The sequence below is a fragment of the Megascapheus bottae genome, chromosome 10, assembly GCF_031878675.1.
Source record: "Megascapheus bottae isolate mThoBot1 chromosome 10, mThoBot2.hap1, whole genome shotgun sequence".
NCBI lineage: Eukaryota > Metazoa > Chordata > Mammalia > Rodentia > Geomyidae > Megascapheus > Megascapheus bottae.
Genome location: NC_143518.1, coordinates 21,527,078 through 21,546,264, shown reverse-complemented (window position 1 = coordinate 21,546,264; position 19,187 = coordinate 21,527,078). Strand labels below are relative to the sequence as shown.

At 36.6% G+C, this 19,187-nt stretch overlaps 1 protein-coding gene across 5 annotated transcripts in view; it reads left to right on the top strand.

Moving 5' to 3' along the window:
• Cep350 (centrosomal protein 350) overlaps positions 1-19,187 on the top strand; it is a 127,955-nt gene that overhangs the window by 87,383 nt on the left and 21,385 nt on the right. For 3 of the 5 annotated variants that reach the window (XM_090340321.1, XM_090340323.1, XM_090340324.1), the window contains 5 exons: positions 1,855-2,012; positions 8,814-9,013; positions 13,868-14,079; positions 14,401-14,545; positions 17,694-17,854. In XM_090340321.1, coding sequence (XP_090196447.1) covers positions 1,855-2,012; positions 8,814-9,013; positions 13,868-14,079; positions 14,401-14,545; positions 17,694-17,854 — 876 coding nt within the window. Of the gene's footprint in view, positions 1-1,854; positions 2,013-6,910; positions 7,034-8,813; positions 9,014-13,867; positions 14,080-14,400; positions 14,546-17,693; positions 17,855-19,187 lie in introns of all 5 variants that reach the window. The other 2 variants (XM_090340320.1, XM_090340319.1) reach the window with 1 other exon arrangement.

Below are 19,187 nucleotides of genomic sequence, written 5' to 3'. Positions count from 1 at the left end.
ATATCTATATATCTATATATAGGTATTTAGATACAAAGAAACAGATAGATATATCCAAATGAGCATTTCATGTTGATAACTTCTTCCAATGAAGTATAATAAGGTTTATTCTAGTTTATTTTTATTTTTTGAGACTTTCTGCTCTGGCAGGTAATTATTTAACATCTTCCTTAGAAAATTAATAATTTGATCATTCCTTTTATATAACCCATCTCCCATAATCACTGATAGTCTTTACTTTTGTGGATGTCCATTGATCTTGATTTAAGCTTGTCTCATCAATTGGATCATTTCCCATTCCCGTGTTCCTTCTCTATACTTTCCCTCTTTTTCCTTTGGGCTCTAACATTTGTGAGAGGAAGTTCTCTGTGGGTAGACCATATATAACTGTGGTTGTGCTTATGACTTTCTGTATTGGCTCACATCCCTGTAGACTTTATTTTTGCCCCATTTAGACTCTGATTGCTTACACAGACCAGCTTCCTCCTCTCTTCATCCTACATCTTAGAGTCTGACACAGCGCTCTTGGCCGCTTTCTTCTAATGACACTAGGATGGACTTTTTCAGTTAAGAGAAATTCCAAAGCAAAAATATCCTGCTTTGTTTGTTTTTCTTATGAAATAAAGTCATGATTATCTATCTTCCTTAGAAGTTATGTGCTGGTTAGGGAGTTTGGCCTAATGGTAGAGTGCTTGCCTAGCATGTACAAAGGCCTGGATTCAATGCCTTGGTACCACGTACATAGAAAAAAAAAAGCTGGAAATGGTGATGTGGCTCAAGTGCTAGAGCTCTAGCCTTGAGAAAACCCTAGGACAGCACTCAGGCCCTGAGTTCAAGCCCCAGGACTGGCCAAAAAAAAAAAAAAAAAAAAAGTTATGTGCTTAAATGACTGGGGAAAAGAAATACTAAGCAAGTCAATTATATTTTTTAATCATAAGTAATATAATTGCTAAACAAGTATGTGAAATTACTATTTTCCATATTTAAAGAAATTCCATCAGGGGCCGGGAGTTTGGCCTAGTGGTAGAGTGCTTGCCTAGCATGCACGAAGACCCGGGTTCGATTCCTCGGTACCACATACGTAGCAAAAAGCCAGAAGTGGTGCTGTGGCTCAAGTGGTAGAGCCCTAGCCTTGAGAAAGTCCAAGGACAGTGCTCAGGCCCTGAGTCCAAGCCCAGGACTGGCAAAAAAAAAAAAAAAGAAATTCCATCAATTAAATTTATTCCTTCTAGTCATTCTTTTTCGATGTCAAGCATTTGTGTTTTATATAGCGATGGTGTCAGTCTTTGAAAAAGTCAGCACTTAAAATACTAGAGAACATCTGGTTATTTTTAGGTTTCTTTTTCAGAATTTTTAGATGTCTTATTGCTAGTTTATATCTATCTTTCCTACTTTCCCTCACCACCTCTGGTAAAATATACAAAACATAAAATTTATTTTCTTCCCCTTGAGATAGATCTCACTATATTAGCCAAGGCTGTGTGATGTGCTTTTCTTGGGGAGGCGGGGGTCCCTAGTAGTCAATGTTGTAATCACAACTTATTTATTTATTTATTTAACCAGTCTTGGAGCTTGAACTCAAGGCCTGAGCACTATTCTTGGTTTTTTCCTCAAGGCTAGTGCTCTATCACGTGAGCCACAGCACCACCTCCAACTTTTCTATGTATGTGGTACCAAGGAATCGAACCTGGGTCTTCTTGAATGCTAGGCAAACACTCTACCACTTGGTCAAACTTTGGGACTGTAATTGCAACTTCAGTTTAAATGTAATTTTAAATTAACACTTTTTAAAATCTCTTTAAGATCCTACTAAGAAGTGAAAATTGACTTTTTTTTTTTCTTTCTTTTTTTCAGGACTCTCACAGTGATGATAATGCAAGGGATGATAAGGCAATTAGTACTGGTCCAACTGATATGGAGACCCGCAGCCCTTCTCCCATTTCAATCTCCAGCAGTGAAACTAGTAGCATCATGCAGAAACTGAAGAAAATGAGAAGCCGCATGGATGAAAAGTAATTAATTTTTAAATGTCTTTAGTTACAAATACTATTTTTAATATACTTTATTGAATTAGGTTGAGACAAAAGGTATTGTATAGATTTAGAGTATCTTAATAGACCTGCTAGATCACCTTGGAGTTAATTATTTGTAGATATTATTTATAAAGGTTTTTCTCATTTTAGTGAAGATAGGTTTCTCATTTAAAAAACCAAGATGCATTCTTATGTATACTCATAACAGTATATTTTCTTTCCTTTTACTAGAAGTTTTATCTGCCAATTTGGGAGATAAAACTATATCCTAATATCCCATTCTCTGGCTCTCTGACAGTTCTCAGGCTTACTCATATGGAAGAATGAAATTTAACCTTGTGTGTAGTTCAGCTGAAATCAGATAGGCTGAGATTCTCTTGGATTGTTGAATGATTTCTTATTTTCACATTCTTTTTTTTGTATGTGCCAGTCCTGGGCTTGAACTCAAGGCCTGAGCACTGTCCTTGGGCTTTCTCAAGAAAGTGGTAGAACTCTACCACTTGAGCCACAGCACCACTTCTGACTTTTTTTTTTCTATGTATGTGGTTCCAAGGAATCGAACCCGGGCCTTTGTACATGCTAGGCAAGCACTCTACTAGTAGGCCAAACTCCCGGCCCATATTCTCACATTCTTTTAAGAAAAGTTTCTAAGATTTTCTCTTCCCTTCCCTTCTTAAATAAATGCTCCATGATGTTTATCATATAGATTGTTAAAATTTCCATAAATAATATGTTGGACATTTCTTTTGGGATACAAGGCCTTCTTGCTATGCCACTCAGGTTAGTGAAGAATTTACTATATACTTAAGCTAACCTCAAATTTATGATCTCTCTTGCTTCAATTTCCTGAGTGCTGGCATTATTGGCTTATGCCACAGTGCCTAACTCTAAGAATACTTTTGTTCCCATCAGCTTTTACATCAGCTTTAGTCTCATATCCAACCTGTATGAGTTCACAGTATTCCCATCATTCCCAGCTATATTGTAGGAGACTCTTCTTACATGTACCCAAACTCTTACTCAACAATGAGTTCTGGGTTGCAAAATAGGATTTACTAACTGTTTAGACCTGTCTGTAAGGCTTTGTTAAGAATGCTTTTTTAAGTTATGTGCTAGTGGTTTTGAACTGTAATTCTAGATAGTTAGGATACTGAGATCTGAGGATTGCCTTTCAAAGCCAGACAGACAGGAAAGTCCAGGAGACTCTTATCTCCAATTTATTGTGAAGTGGAAATCGAGAATATGGTTCAAAGTAGTAGAGTTCTACCTTGGGCAGAAAGCACCTAGGCCCTGAGTTCAAGCCCCTGGACTGTCCCCCCCCCCAAAAAAAAGGCATTCCTTAGACAAGGCTTGTACTCTGCCACTTGAGACACAATTCTACTTCTGGCTTTTTCTGTGTATGTGATACCAAGGAATCAAACCCAGGGCTTTATGTATGCTAGGCAAGCACTGTACCCCTAGGCCACACTCCTGGCCCCAAAAGAATGCTTTCTTAAAGCAAGTTTCTACTTAAATATAACTCATTAATACATTAATACATAGGCTTTAACTACATAAAACTCAATTATGTGATAGTTTACTCTTTGGATATACATATAATTAAATATGGTTAGAAAATAGCTTGTTGAAACTACCCTCGGGCTTTGTAATTTTTTTTTAGCTTCCTGGAAACTATATATGATAAAGAAAATCATTTTCCATTTGGGGTGAAGGGTTAAGGACTTGGGAGAAACAATTTTGAAAATTTAAAGCTCTATATTTTATTATTACTTTTAGCAATAGAGAATTAGAAATCGAACAGAACTTTAAACATATATGTGGATTATATTTTTTGTTTTGTTTCATATCTTTCAGAATTAAAATAACTTAGTCCTGAAAGTGTCATTAAAATTTAGGCAATTACACTTGAGACTCATGGCTATAATCCTAGATATTGAGGTTCAAAGCCAGCCAAGGCAGAAAAGTTCATGAGACTTTCAATTATGCTCCCCCAAACCTGAAAATGCATAGTGGTTCAAGTGTGGTTAGAGCACCAGCCCTAAGTGAAAAAGCTGAAGAACGGGCCAGAAATGTGGCCTAGTGATAGAGTGCTTGCCTAGCTTTCGTAAAGCCGTGGGTTTAATTCCTTAGTACCACATACACAGAGAAAGCTGGAAGTGGGGCTGTGACTCAAATGGTAGAGCACTAGCTTTGAGACAAGCCCAAGGACAGTGTCCAGGCCCTAAATTCAAGCCCCAAGACTGACAAAAAAAAAAAAAAAAAAAAAAAAAAAAAGCTGAAGGACAGTATCCAGGCATTGAATTCAAGCTCCAGGATAGGAGTATACATAAATGCACACATGTGTGTGGTACATGCACATACACACACTAGGAACTTCTCTTTTTCAAATGTCTTTCAAGATGATTTTAGAGAAGCTGAGATATGACCTCCTTGCTTGCCTCCCCAATGTTATAACTTAAGGTCTTAATAAATTTGAGTATGATTTTAAAATCATTTGTAATACGATCAACAATTATATTAGCTCTGTGAGGGAAAATAATTCTCATTGAGGTCTATGTTCAAATGTGACAATAAGTAAAAAGGTCCTTGGAGAAGGAATCAGGGCCTCATGCATGCTAGGCAAGCACGAAGTTAAACACCAAGCAGAATGGCAGAGCTAGAAACCTGCTCTCTAGACTTGAGCCAATTACAGTTAAAATTGGGTTACATTAACATACCTACTTTGCTACCTTATAGTTTCCAAAGCAAACAAATACAAAACTTTCATAAAGTAAGTTTAAGCAGAATTTTATCCTGCTAAGTAATATTTATTGAAACTAGAACAGTGCTGAGAGCTGATTACTGGAACTGAATAGCACAAACTTAGGTAAAAATGTGACTTTAAAAGCAAAGTAATTACTCAAGAATTCTTTTAAGTTCTCAAATAATTATTTGCATAGAAGATGAAATATAATCCTAGTCCAGTGTTCTGTTGGGAACCTTGTCGAAGCCTTGTCAAGTGATACTTTGATGTCAAATATAAAAGGACTGTTAGTCATTTGTTTCCATTATTCGAAAGATTTTGCATTTGGCTTATTTCTTAGCAGTGCAGCGTCTTGAAGGATTATGAAGTTAACCCTCATGTGAAGTATTGTTCTCCTTTGCTCAGGTTTTAAGGGTACTCTTTAGTTCTGAAATATAGTTAAATAAGGAAATACGTTTCTGGCTAAGAAATTCTAACTTTACCATCATAAACTTTTCATACTGCTTTTTATTGTTATTGTTGTTTATGGTAGACAGTGCACTTTGCCAGTGAGCTTTTTCCCCAGACTATCTCACACTATTAAAGTTTTTTTTTTCTTCTATTAGGCATTTTTTTTCTTCCACAACTAAACTTTTTGAATATATCTTATAAATGAAAAGTATATGTCAGTTCTGGTTCTAATAGAGAAAAAAAGGTATTTTTTTATAGTTGGACTGGGCAAAAAATTAACTTGTACATATTTTTATAGTTTATTCTACATGTTCCAATGTTATTTTGCTTTTTTATATTAGGTCATGCATACATTTAGCAGTTATGTACTTGAAAGGGTGGGTGATATTTACATGCTATGAATTGAATTTTTTTAACCCTTTTCCAAGAATACTTGTTTTGCATACTATTTTGATAATTAGCATCAAAATAAGTTTATTGTACACTCATAAAGAATGGCAAGGAAAATTGCATTGTTTTCCTGAAGTTCACAAAAATGTTTCTCCTTGAACTTCAGTGAAGAAAGTCAAGGCAATCCAGGTGTGTGTGTGTGTGTGTGTGTGTGTACATGTGTGTAAGTAAATTGACTAGAAATAAATATATGTGTAGAAACAGACATTAAAACAGTCTGTTATCTAAATATATATTAGACAAGATATATACTATTAAAATTCATGTAAGTGGTTGGATTTATACCTAGATTTTCTCACGCACATACTGATCTACTCCTTGCCCTTCCAAGGCAATAAACTGCCTTGCTTTTCAAGTTATTGTTGTGTGCATGTGAACAGAAGCATGCTCTGTCAAAGAGAACTAACCTTTCCAAACTTACTGAATTTATTTATCCTTTCACATGTGTATGTAAAGATATACTCACTACTATAACAAAAAAATTAAGGATTTTCTTCTACTGCTATAAGTCTAACATGTGAAAAGTTCTTTAGCCTCTGATGGAACTGTCCATAGCATATTTTTAACTGATAGTATTGAGAGCTGTTCATTTTATTCTTAATTATGCATTCTTATATGTTTTAGAATGGGTATTGTATTTCTATATTATTATTCAAGTGGATTTTTGTTAGATTTCAAGCAAGGTACCCCCACCTGTTAGCAATTTTTATGTTGTAGAAGTTACTAAGATACTTTCCTAACAGTTGATTACAGAATCATTATTTTTAAGCTAAACTGTGTATGAAATTTAAGTAAGGAAAATATAGTACTTCTAAAATTCAGTTTCAAGCTTCCAACAGAGACAGAGTACAAATAGAAAAATCAGTTGCTCAAAGTCTGTATATGTAGAGTTGCTGATAGATTATAGCCTTATCTGTTACACTTTATGTTAAAGCTTATTTGAAAACTAATTTAGCCTGCATTGTTTTTCTCATTATTTTGCTCACAGACAAGTAAATTTAACTTAAAATATAGACTATGTTGAAGGAGCAGGCATGTTTCAGAAATCATTGGTAAGAGTGATAACAGTACATGTTTGTATGTCACAGTATATAAAACTAGCTTTAACCGAGTGGCTTTTGATGCTATTCAGAAAGCATATTAAAGGTTCTTCATTCAGTTCCTTTGCTTTCCCCTTCTCATTCTTCCTGCTTCTTGATCTCTCGGTTTTAAAATCTTCCTCCTTATTTTGTAGACACTGCTCTCCTGTTCACTACTTCTTCTCTGTCTTTACGTCTCATCACTGGGCCTCTCTCAGTGTCTGTTTTCCCAACCTTCATCCCAAATTCCAGCTGTATATCTACAACCAGTTGGTCAGGTAACTTTGCACCTTTTTAAGTGCACTCTTTGATAGAGCATGCTCTGTTTTGTTTTTTTCTTTTGTATGTTTGTTTGCTTTTTTTTTTTTAACAGCCTGGAGGCCTCTTGTTTTTGTCATATAGATATATACATTTTATCTTCATTGTTTCTACATTAAAATGACAGTGATTATTTAAGAGGTAAAATGACAGCTCTTATACTTTTTATTAATTACTTCTTGGATATGTGAATGCATTTTTATTGATAGCTGTAAGTATAGAATAACAGCAGTATAAGCCATGCACATTTTATTAGCCTCATTGGCTATATTTAGAGAGAGTTTAGTAGTAGTCATTAATGAAATAATTTTGTCTGGATCAATATTTTCTTTTAATCTTTCAGGACTAAGATATAAATGGATATTTAAGTTCACAGATATGATTAAATTGAGAAAACTGAGGCATTTGATGCCTGCTTTTTACATTTATATGAATAAAGCATCTGAATGGTACTTAGTGTTCTTTATATTTTAAAAAATTACCATCTAATAATAGAAACCAAAATCACTTTATCTGTAGCAGAATCAGACAATTGGAAATAAAAATCAAAAGGAGGTAAAACCATGCTTTTTCTTTGCTTGCTTTTGGTGTATTTTGAGGATTATTTTTTTCTTCTTGCTGTTTTGGGTTTTCATTGTTTTGAATGTTGTGTGTTTTCTGGTTTGAGCATTCAGAATAACTACTCTTTTTTGCCAGTCCTGGGCTTGAGCTTAGGGTATGAACACTGTCCTTGGACTTTCTCAAGGTTAGAGCTCCACTACTTGACCCTCAGCACCACTTCCAGCTTTTTTTTCTATGTATGTGGTACCGAGGAATCGAACCTGTGTCTTTGTGCATGCTAGGCAAGCACTCTACCACTAGGCCAAACTCCCGGCCCCCAGAATAACTACTTTTTTATGTTATAAAAAAAAAAAATCACCTAAGTTGGGCACAGTAGCTCACGCCTGTAATTCTAGCTACTCAGAAGGCTGAGATGTGAGGATCACGGTTCAAAGCCAGCCCGGCACCAAAGAATGTGAAACTCTTATCTCCAATTAATCACTGGAAAAGGGAAGTGGGGCTGTGGCTCTGGAGGTAGGGTGTTAGCCTTAAGCTGAGAAGCTCAGGGACAACACTCAGGCCCAGGGGTAGGGAGCTAGCCTTGAGCTGAAGAGCTCAGAGATAGCACCCAGGCCCAGAGTTCCAAAATGTAGAAAAAAAAATCGAGGCTGAGGGTTTGGCCTAGTGGTAGAGAGCTTGCCTAGCATGCACGAAGCCTGGGTTTGATTCCTTGGTACCACATACATTTAAAAAAAAAAAAGCTGAAAGTGGTGCTGTGGCTCAAGTAGTGGAGCTCTATTCTTGAGAAAAGTCGAAGGACAGTACTCAGGCCCTGAGTTCAAGCTCTATGACTGGCAAAAAAAATCATAAAAAGGAAGACTGTATGAGTTAAATATTATCTGTTGTGGTTATTTAGATACCTTAAAATTTTTGTCTGTGTATATATATGTATGTGTGTGTGTGCGTATATATATATGTGTGTGTTAATTTGCCATTGTATTTCCTTTACAAATCTTTACAAACTATTTAAGAAAACACGAGTTCTCTTATTTCTGAGTCATCAATGCTGCTATTATTTCCAACCTTTTTTCAGAGTAGTGTGAATGTTCTGCTTTTGTACAACTTGTGGATAAGGAGTAAGTGGCAGGGCTTTCAAAATGATCTGGGCCTATTAGAATGTTCTTCATGGTGTGACCATAGGTTTCTGACAAAGCGAGAGCAAAAACTAATGCAACGACGACAGCATGCAGAAGAGCTTTTAGAGTGGAAACGACGTTTAGATGCAGAAGAAGCAGAAATTCGTCAAATGGAAAAACAAGCTTTGGCAGCCTGGGACAAAGAATTAATAAAACCCAAAACTCCTAAGAAAGAACTGGAAAGCCAGAGAACAGAACAGAAAGGTAATAAATATTACTGTCCAGACCACAAACTAGTCTTATCTACTGTTTCCTAGAAATCCAAGACATCCTTGTTTTGTAACTACTGCTTGGCAAGAGAAAAACATGTGTATTGCCTAAAATATTCAAATATGTTAAACATAGTCGACATTAAGAAGATACTTAGCTGGGCTCTGTGGTTTACACCTGATCTGAGGATCATGGTTCAAAGCCAGCCTGGGCACTAAAAGAATGTAGACTCTTATCTCCCATTCACCATTAGAAAACATGAAGTAGAGTTGAGACTCAAGGGGTACAGTGGTAGCCATTAGTTGAAGAGCTTAAGGACATTGCCCAGGCCCAGAGTTCAAGCCCTACAACCCTCAAAAACAAAGAACAAAACAAAACAAAAAAAGATACTACTGTCAGGCTGGGTGCTGGTGGCTCACACCTATAATCCTGGCTATTCAGAAGGCTGAGATGTGCGGATTGCAGTTAGAATACAGCTTAAGCAGGAAAGTCCCTAAGACTCTTTAACTCCAATCAACTACCAAAAAGCTGAAAGTGAGAATTATGGCTCAACTGGTAGTACACAGCCTTGAACAGTAAAGCCTAGGGATAGTGTGTGCTAACTTATGGTATGTAATTCTTGCATAAACAAATAGACCATGGGAAAAAAAGTTAACCTAGTAAAAGACCCATGCACCTATGGAAAGTTGAGTTTTGAAGACCTGTCTCTAAGGACAAGAAATGTTTATAAGGAGGAAACAGTAAAGTTGGATCTATATTTGACATTATTAAAGATGTTCCAAAGGGGAAATAAAAGCTTAAAGGTTTAAAAAAAACTGTAAAACTTTTAGAAGATCATATAAAAATATCTTTATGACATTAGGAATAAGGAAAGATGTCTTCACTGTGTTACACAAACCAAACTATAAGATCAAAGACTCGGGTCAGGAGTTAGGGCCAGTACTTGCCTAACATGTATGAAGCCTTGGGTTTGATTCCTCAGTACCACATACACAAGAAAAGCCGAAAACATCTGATCAGATGGGAGTAGTAAACAGATGACCTTCATTTACTGCTTAGTTTTTATATTATTTGAATTTCAAAATGAGTTTACTATGTTACTGTTAACACCAAAACTTAAATACCTGTTGACAGGAAGTAAAAAGGTGACAGATTATATTTCCTTCTATTTAAAGATTAAAACATTTCTGAAATGTTTTTAGTTTTATCCACATACTATCTTTGTATAGATTATCTCTGATGATATTTTAAACTTATTTATTTTCTCATTCATTCTGAATATACTGTGCACACATAAGTTTTTTGTGTGGAATAATATAATTCTAACTCATGGGCATTTAATAAATAATTACTACATAATTGCTTTACTACCAGCCCTGGAAGATACCAGCCCTTTTTGCTTTGGTTATTTTTAAGATAGAGCCTTGTTTTATGCCTGGGCCAGCTTGGACCATGATCTTTCTATCTGTGCTCCCCATATAGCTGGGATGACAGATGTCGTGTGTACCACTGTGCCCAGACATGGTATTCGCCCTGTAGCATGTATGACAGGAACACACTACATATAGTGCCTAGCCATTGGTTAAGATAAAGTCTTGCATTTTGCCCAGGTTGGCCTCAAATTCCAGTCCATTCACCCATTCACCTCTGCCTTCCATTTATCTAGTTGTACAGGTGAATCATTGTGCTTAGCTCACACATATAATATATATATATATATATATATATATATATATATATATATATGTGTGTGAAATTTACCAGTCCAGGGGGTTGACCTCAGGGCCTGAGCACTATCCTTGGGCTTTCTCCAGGCTAGAGTTCTACCACTTGAACTATAGCACCACTTCCGGCTTCTCTATGTATGTGGTACTGAGGAATTGAACCCGGATCTTGATGCATGCTAGGCAAACAGTCTACCACTGGGCCAAACTCCCATTTCCAATATATATAATATTTTTTAAATACATTAAGATTAATAATCTTAATTACTCATATATTTTAAAGTCTTGTTTGTTTGTTTTGCTAGTCCTGGTGTTTAAACCCAAAGGCTGAGCACTGTCCTTGGGGGCTTTCTCAAGGCTAGCACTCTACCACTTGAACCACAGCCCAACTTCCAGCTTTTTCTGTGTATTTGGTCCTGAGCAATTGCACCCAGGGCTTTATGCATGCTGGGCAGGTACTCCACCACTTGGCCACACTACCAGATCTATTTTAAAGTCTTGAAATGATCACTTTATATAAATACATCTTACCCTCTTCAAACTAGCCAGTTATGAGCAGATTGTGAACCAAAACTTGGCCAATTCGAGCAGATGAGTAGGGTTTGTTGGTTAGGGATAAATAGGCAACAGCCTGACCTACGTGTGTGCTTGCCAGATATTTGGCTGATGGTACACTCTTCTGCAGAAGCAAATTTTGCATTGCTGATGGGGGAAAATATAAAAATTTTAATGGTATACCTTTGTTTACTTAAGTAATATTTAAGTAGTATTTCTTCAAGTACAAAGATTTCTTTATATTAAATAATCCTATTTTATAGATTTCATGTAGAGAAGAATGTTAATTTATAAACTTTAATCTTAAATAATTTTTAAATTAAGTATATTAAATGTTAGTTTTTAAAGTATAATATTATAACATAATCCTTTTGAAACATTGTACCTATAGAGACAAAAAAAGAAAACAAAGTATATTTTCTTCAAATGTCTCAACCTTTTGTCAGTTTATTTCAAACATAATTTTGTTTTCTTGGAAGATCCAGAGTCAAAAATAGAAAGTCCAGGGGCCGGGAGTTTGGCCTAGTGGTAGAGTGGTAGAGTTCAATTCCTTGGTACCACGTGCATAGAAAAAAGCCAGAAGTGGTACTGTGGCTCAAGTGGTAGAGTTCTAGCCTTGAGAAAGTCCAAGGACAGTGCTCGGGTCCTGAGCTCAAGACCCACGACTGGCAAAAAAAAAAGTCCAGATGTGAGACCAGTGCTACAAGACAATTTTGAAAGTGCAAAATAGAACGGTATATCTACATAAATGCTTGCATCTCTCCTTCTTTATTTTTAGTGCTGTGTAATATCCAGTATAGAAATACATGGTTCTGGGGCTGGGAACATGGCCTATGGGTTCAATTCCTTGGTACCACATACACAGAAAAAAACAGAAGTGGTGCTGTGGCTCAAGTGATAGAGTATTAGCCTTGAGAAAGCCCAAAGATCGTGCCTAGGCCCTTAATTTAAGCCCCTGGACTGGGGGAAAATTTTTAAAAAGAAGAAAGAAAGAAAGAAATACACAATTCCTTTCCTGTCAATAGGTTTCAGGTTTTTTTTTTTTTTACAGTCTTTTATTCTATAACAGACTTGCCAATGAAGCAGAATTGCAGTCATAGTTTATGTTTTCGTGGGGAGCGGGGCAGGGGGCCTATCTTCGGGCTTGAACAAACTGCCTTGGTACTTACCTGAGGTGTTTTGTTGTTGTTGTTGTTGTTGTTTGGTTTGGTGGGTCTAGGCACTAGACGCTGTCCCTGAGCTCTTCAGCTCAAGGCTACTGTCCTACCCCAGTGCCTGGGCGTTGTCCCTGAGCTCTCAGTTCAGGGTTACCACCCCACTTCTCATTTTCTGTTGGTTAATTGGAGATAAGAGTCTCAGGTTCTTTAGTGTTCTTTAGTGCCCAAGCTGGCTTTGAACCATAATCCTTAGATCTTAGCCTCCTGAGTAGTTAGGATTACAGGTGTGAGCCACCTTGCCTGGCTGTCCTAGAGCTTTTTAGCACAAGGTTAACACTGTTTCTTGAGCCATAGCATTACCTTGGCTTTTTTGGTGGTTAATTGGAGATAAGAGTCTCATGAACTTTTCTGCACAGGAGGCTTTGAACTATGATCCTCATATTTTATCCTATAGGTGGGAAGTGGTGCCCAGCTATTTTTTTTTCCCTTAATGTTTTTTTTTTTGGTGGGTCATGGGGCTTGAATTCTGGGCTTGAGCACTGTCCCTGAGCTCTTCAGCTCAAGGCTACCACCCTACCCTTCAGCCATAGCCCCACTTCCTGTGTTCTAGTGGTGAATTGGAAATAAGAGTCTCACATTCTTTTTTATTGTTTTACTTTTTGACAGTCCTGGGCTTGAGCTCAGGGCCTGAGCATTGTCCTTGGAATTTCTCAAGGCTAGAGCTCTACCACTTGAGCCTCAGCACTACTTCCAGCTTTTTTCTATGTATGTGGTACTGAGGAATTGAACTTGGCAAACACTCTACCACTCTACCATTATGCCAAACTCCCAACCCCCCAGCTATGTTTTTATCTTTTTTTTCCCCTCTTAGTCATGGGACTTGAACTCTGGACCTGGGTGCTGTCCCTGAGCAATTTGGCTCAAGGCTACTGCCCCTACTCCTTGAGCCATGGTACCACTTCCAGTTTTCTGGTGATTAATTATAGATAGGAGTCTCACAGACTTTTTAGTGCCCAAGCTGGCTTTGAACCGCAATTCTCCTGAGTATCTAGGATTACAGGTATGAGCCATTCCACCCAGCTATTTTCATCTTTTTTAAGTAATTCTTTTCGAAAATGGTTGGGCCAGTTCCACTGCTAATGGAATATATGAGCCATAATTGCTCTGCATCCTCACAGTAGATTATAATTATCATTGCTAATTATATGTGGTAACTAACTTCTCTCAGGACTGGTGGGAGGGAGCTCAAGTGGCAGAATGCTAAAAAATTTTTCAGTTGGTGTCAGCCAAAATGCTTAAAACTTTATAGTGAAAGGTAGGTGACATGATAAGTATGTAAATAGAGCTAGTGATTGTATGCTGAAAACAAATGAGATAATAATTTTTATTTGTTTTTAACCTATTCTTTACAGAAATAGTAAGTGAAGAGGAATCACTACGACCTTCCTATTCTCATCTAAACAGTGAAAGCAGTATTCCAGAAGAATTAGGCAGCCCTGCTGTTCTGTACATACCATCTGATGCTACGGTGCAGGAGCAGCCAGGGAGCCCAGACCGTAGTGTACCTACTGAAGAAATGGTTTGTTCACAGGAATTAGAATCTTCTACCTCTCCTAGTAAACATGTAAGTTAACATATGCTTACATTCTAAAGCTTTCTTAGGAATAAAAAACCTGTTTAAAAAATACATTCAGACTGCAGTCCTTTGATCTCCTGAGTAGTTACAACTTTGGTGTGAGCCACCAGCGCCTGCTAAAACTTTTAATTAGCTAATATTTTAGTGAAGATAGCGTATTTGAGATTCAACTCCGTACCTTGTTCATAGAAGCAAATACTCAGTCTCTGAATTCAGCCCCAGCTCCAGCTGTAGAATCTCAATTTTGAAATCTAATTTCACAAGTATATCACAAAATAATTCCCACTTGGTGATTTTCTGTTTGAGCAGTCACCTCCCAAAAGCTTCGCATCTGTGTCAAAGCAGGACTCCAGCAAGGGAAGTCAGAGGACTGGAGGACAACATCGTCTGACTGCGAAGTCCCATCAGCACTCTTACAGTTGGTCAGATGAGTCATTGTCTATGACACAGTCAGGTAAGTCTATGAAGAGGAGTTTCTTTTCTCTGTATTATATTTGAGTTCTTCTTTAATAAACTTGGCTTAACATATACTAATGTGCTCTTACCTTTTTTACATTTTTATATGCTTTATTCTTCTCATGATTAAACCATATGATTATTTGTTTCTCATTGATCATTTCGGAGTTTTGTTTTCATTCATTAGTGGACAGTTATTCCATAACATTTGTTTCATTTAGTTTTTTCATTTAGGCCTACCTTTATAGTTCCTAACAGAATTTATAACCAGACTGCCCAGATCTCTCCTGCTAGAGTATAAACTTCTGGAGAGGAGATTCTGTATTTTATTAACATTTTTAAGCCTCATGGGAAACTTTCAGCGCAAAAGTAGATGTGTATTGAATATTTGTTGTTTGAATTAATGGTAACTACGAGGAAAAATAGAAAAAAGTAAAATAGCACAAATTCAAAAGAAAAAAAGCTGATAGGAAGCATTTTCTATCTGGTGTGTGTTTGTGTGCACATGCGTGTGTGTGCACCTGTTACGAAAGAATGAACTGCTTCATTGGATGTGGTAGCACACTCCTGTAATCTCAACACTCAGGAGAAAGAGACAGAAGATCTTGAATTCAAGGCTGGTTACATAGAGTTACATAGAGAGTTCCATGTTATACAGAGCTGCATTGAGAAGCCTTGTATTAAAAAAAAAAAATGCCAGGTGCCTATAACTGACACCTGTAATCCTACCTACACAGGAGGCTGAGATTTGATGATTGTGGTTCAGAGCCAGCTCTGGCACAAAAGTCTGTGAGACTCTGATCTCCAATTAACCACCAGAAAACCAGAAGTGGTGCTGTGGTTCAAGTGGTAGATGGGCTAGCATTGAGCTGAAGAGATCAGGGACAACACGCAGGTCCAAAGTACAAGCCTACAACCAACAAAAAAAATTTAAAAAAAGAAAGTTAAAATAAGAATGATAGCCCCTTCTATAAAAGGATTCAAAGAAATTTGTTGTCGTGGGAAGCATATCTAGAGAGATAGTTCTGGGTTTATGTAGAATTATAAAGACTAATTTTATTGACTATTGTTATATTGACTTAGCCTGTTGAGTATATTGCCTTTTTGAGCTCAGTTATAATTTCCAAAGTAGACATTTAGTAAAGAAAAGATGAGGGCCAGGAGTTTGACCTATTGGTAGAGTGCTTGCCTAGCATGCACAAAGACCGGATTCAGTTCCTCCGTACCACATACATAGAAAAGCCAGGAGTGGAGCTGTGGCTCAAGTAGTAGAGCTCTAGCTTTTAGAAAGCCCAAGGACTGTGCTCAGGCCTTGAGTTCAAGCCAGGACTGTCAAAAGGAAGGAAGGAAGGAAGGAAGGAAGGAAGGAAGGAAGGAAGGAAGGAAGGAAAGAAAGAAAGTTTGTTTTTTATTGGTGGTGGTGGTGGTGGTTTGGTGTTTTGTTTGGGGGTTTTTTTTGGTCTTTGTTTCTATTTTTGAACAATAGATCATGGGAATTTTCTTACATCTATATTTAATAGCTCTCCTTTATTCCTTGAGTAAAAGCAGATATAATTTTAAGTATTTTCCTAAGGCTAGTCATTTCATAATTACAAACTATACTATAATGAATTATATATAATATGTTAAAAAGTGTTGGATGTTTAGACTGTTGTAAACAGTATTATTATTATTGTTGTTATTTAGTGCTGGTACTAGGGCTTGAACTCCAGACCTGGATATTGTCCCTTAGCCTGTTTTTTTTTTTTTTGCTCAAGATTCATTCTCTACCACTTGAGCCACAGCTCTACTTCTGTATTTTTGCTGGTTAGTTGGACATAAGAATCACACAGATTTTGCTGCTAGGGCTAGCTTTTGAACTATGATCCTCAGACATCAGCCTCCTGATTAGCTAGGCTTACAGGCATGAATCATCAGAGCCTTGCTTCTTCTACAGCATCTAACAAGGTAACAGCTCAAGTTTTAAAAGCAAATGGATTCTTTACCAGCTTCTCCCAAAACTAAACTATGGCTGTATAAAATATTTGTTTTTTAAGAATTAATAAAATAAAATATTTGTTTTGTGGTAGTATTACAACCATCGTTTTAAAATAATGTATGCAATATGAAAGGGTATCAATGTATGTGAATTAATGCACCTTCTATCTGGCAAATATCATGTAACCCTTTTACTAATTACAATAAAAAATAATAATGTATGCAAGTAATTTTATTTGGCAGGAATTGTCTGTATATCATGTACAATAATATATTTTTTAAATCTATACATTGTAGATACTAACTTTTCTTTAACATTGTACATTACCTCATATAATCTTCTCTTACATTGTTACAAAATATAGTCACCATAGAATATACAGTAGATATCTTGAACTGGTTTTTCCTGCTTAACTGAAAATCTGTATCATTTGAATCTTTTCCCTAATCCCCAATTGAACCCCCTTCTAACCACTAGTAGTCAACCATTATACTCTTTGCTTCTGTGACTGACTTTCTACATTTAACATGTGAGATCTTGTGTTTATTTCTGTGCCTGGCTTATTTTTTTTAACATTAATGTCCTCTAGGCTTATCTATGCTATTGGTAATGATAGGATTTCCTTTTATATGTATTAGACTAAGTAATATTCTATTGTGTATATATTTTTCATGTTTTCTTTATCCATTCTATTCATTTATCATAAATATATAAATTGATTTTATTTTAGCTTTTATTAAATTCCAAGCACTATGTCACACAGTTTTTTATATACATTATTATTATTATTATTATTATTATTATTATTATTTGCCCGTCCTGGGCTTTGAACTCAGAGCCTAAGCACTGTCCTTGGAGTTTCTCAAGGCTAGATCTCCACCACTTGAGCCACAGTACCACTTCCGGCTTTTTTTCTGTGTATGTGGTACTGAGGAATCAAACCTGGGTCTTAGTGCATGCTAAGCAAGCACTCCACCATTAGGCTAAACTCCCAGCTCCATACTTTATTTAACCAATCTGAGAAAACTTTCTGGATCACATACCTAAGTAGTAAATCCAGAGTTTTAAAGTGGTCTTTGTTTTTACTGCATTTTATGAGTGTTAATCAATAAATATTAATAGAGTTCACTTTATTCTTTAGTTACATAAAAAAATTTCTGTCTTTTAGAAACTACATCTGACCAAAGTGACATTGAAGGTAGAATCAGAGCTCTGAAGGATGAGCTGCGGAAAAGAAAATCAGTTGTGGACCAACTGAAGAAAGAACAGAAGAAAAGACAAAAGGAAAGACTAAAAGCCCAAGAAGCCAGTCTGCTCAAGCAATTAGAGGTTAGACATAGGACAAAAATAGTTAAATATCAAACTAATGAATATGTGAAATCCAAAATGTTTTAATGTTAATAAAGTAATAAATTGAGATTTTTTTCAGACTAGGAACATGGCTCAAGTGATAACGCACTTGCCTATAAGTGGGAGCCCCTGAGTTCAGTTTCCAGTATTAAAAATTTTTTTAATTTAATTTTATTGTCGGGTAATATATAGAGGGGTTACATCTACATTTGTCACACTGATACCCCTTCTCATGTTTTTGTCCCCGTTTTCCTGCCCCCACCCCCTCCCAATCGTCTTGTTTTCCCCCCTTCTCTATTTCAAATAAACAAACAAATGTGTAAACAATACACCAGGTAATAAAGTCAGACAAAAATATTTGTTAATTGTTTTAATTTTTATTTATTTATTGCTGGTCTAAGTTTTAAATTAGTGATATGCTAGTGCTCCACCACTTGAGCCACGGCACCACCTCCAGCTTTTTCTGGGCATGTAGTACTCAGGAGTCAAACCGAGGGCTTTGTGAGTGCTAGGCACAGCATTTGAGAGTTATCTTCCCATGTTCATACTTATTGGCAGTCAAGTTTAGGATAGGCATTATGCATAGATACTGAATATACAGTTTGGAACAGATAGTTATATATCAAATAGTTATGAAGCTATCACTTCTAACCCAGAAAATGAAAAAAAAAGATCGTGAAGCTAATTTTTCATAAATTACAACTATTTTTATAGATTAGTGAAGCTTTGTTTATAGAATCAGCATTAACCATTAAACATTTTTTTGGTAACTCCCAATCGTTATATTCTAAACATCCACCCCCTTCCCTTTTTGGAGCTTATTAAGAAACATACTATAAATGAAACTAGAGCTAAATGACTAAGCCTCTTTAAAATACTATGAAAGTAATAATGTACCCTTTAGAGAAGAATATAATTAAAGTACTATTGTGGCAAGGAGTGAGTTACTGTTTCACAAGTGTTTTGTTTTTTTGTTTTGTGAGTCATGGGCTTGAACTATGGGCCTGGTCTTGTCCCTAAACTCTTCAGCTCAAGGCTCCCACCCTACCCTTGAGCCCCACTTCCTGTTTTCTTTTTTTTTTGCCAGTCCTGGGCTTGAGCTCAGGGCCTGAGCACTGTCCTTGGACTTTCTCAAGGCCAGAGCTCTACCACTTGAGCCTCAGCACCACTTCCGGCTTTTTTCTATGTATGTGGTACCAAGGAATCGATCCCGGGTCTTCATGCATACTAGGCAAGCACTTTAACCACTAGGCCAAACTCCCGGCCCCCTACTTCCTGTTTTCTAAGGATTAATTGGAAATAAGAGTCTCAA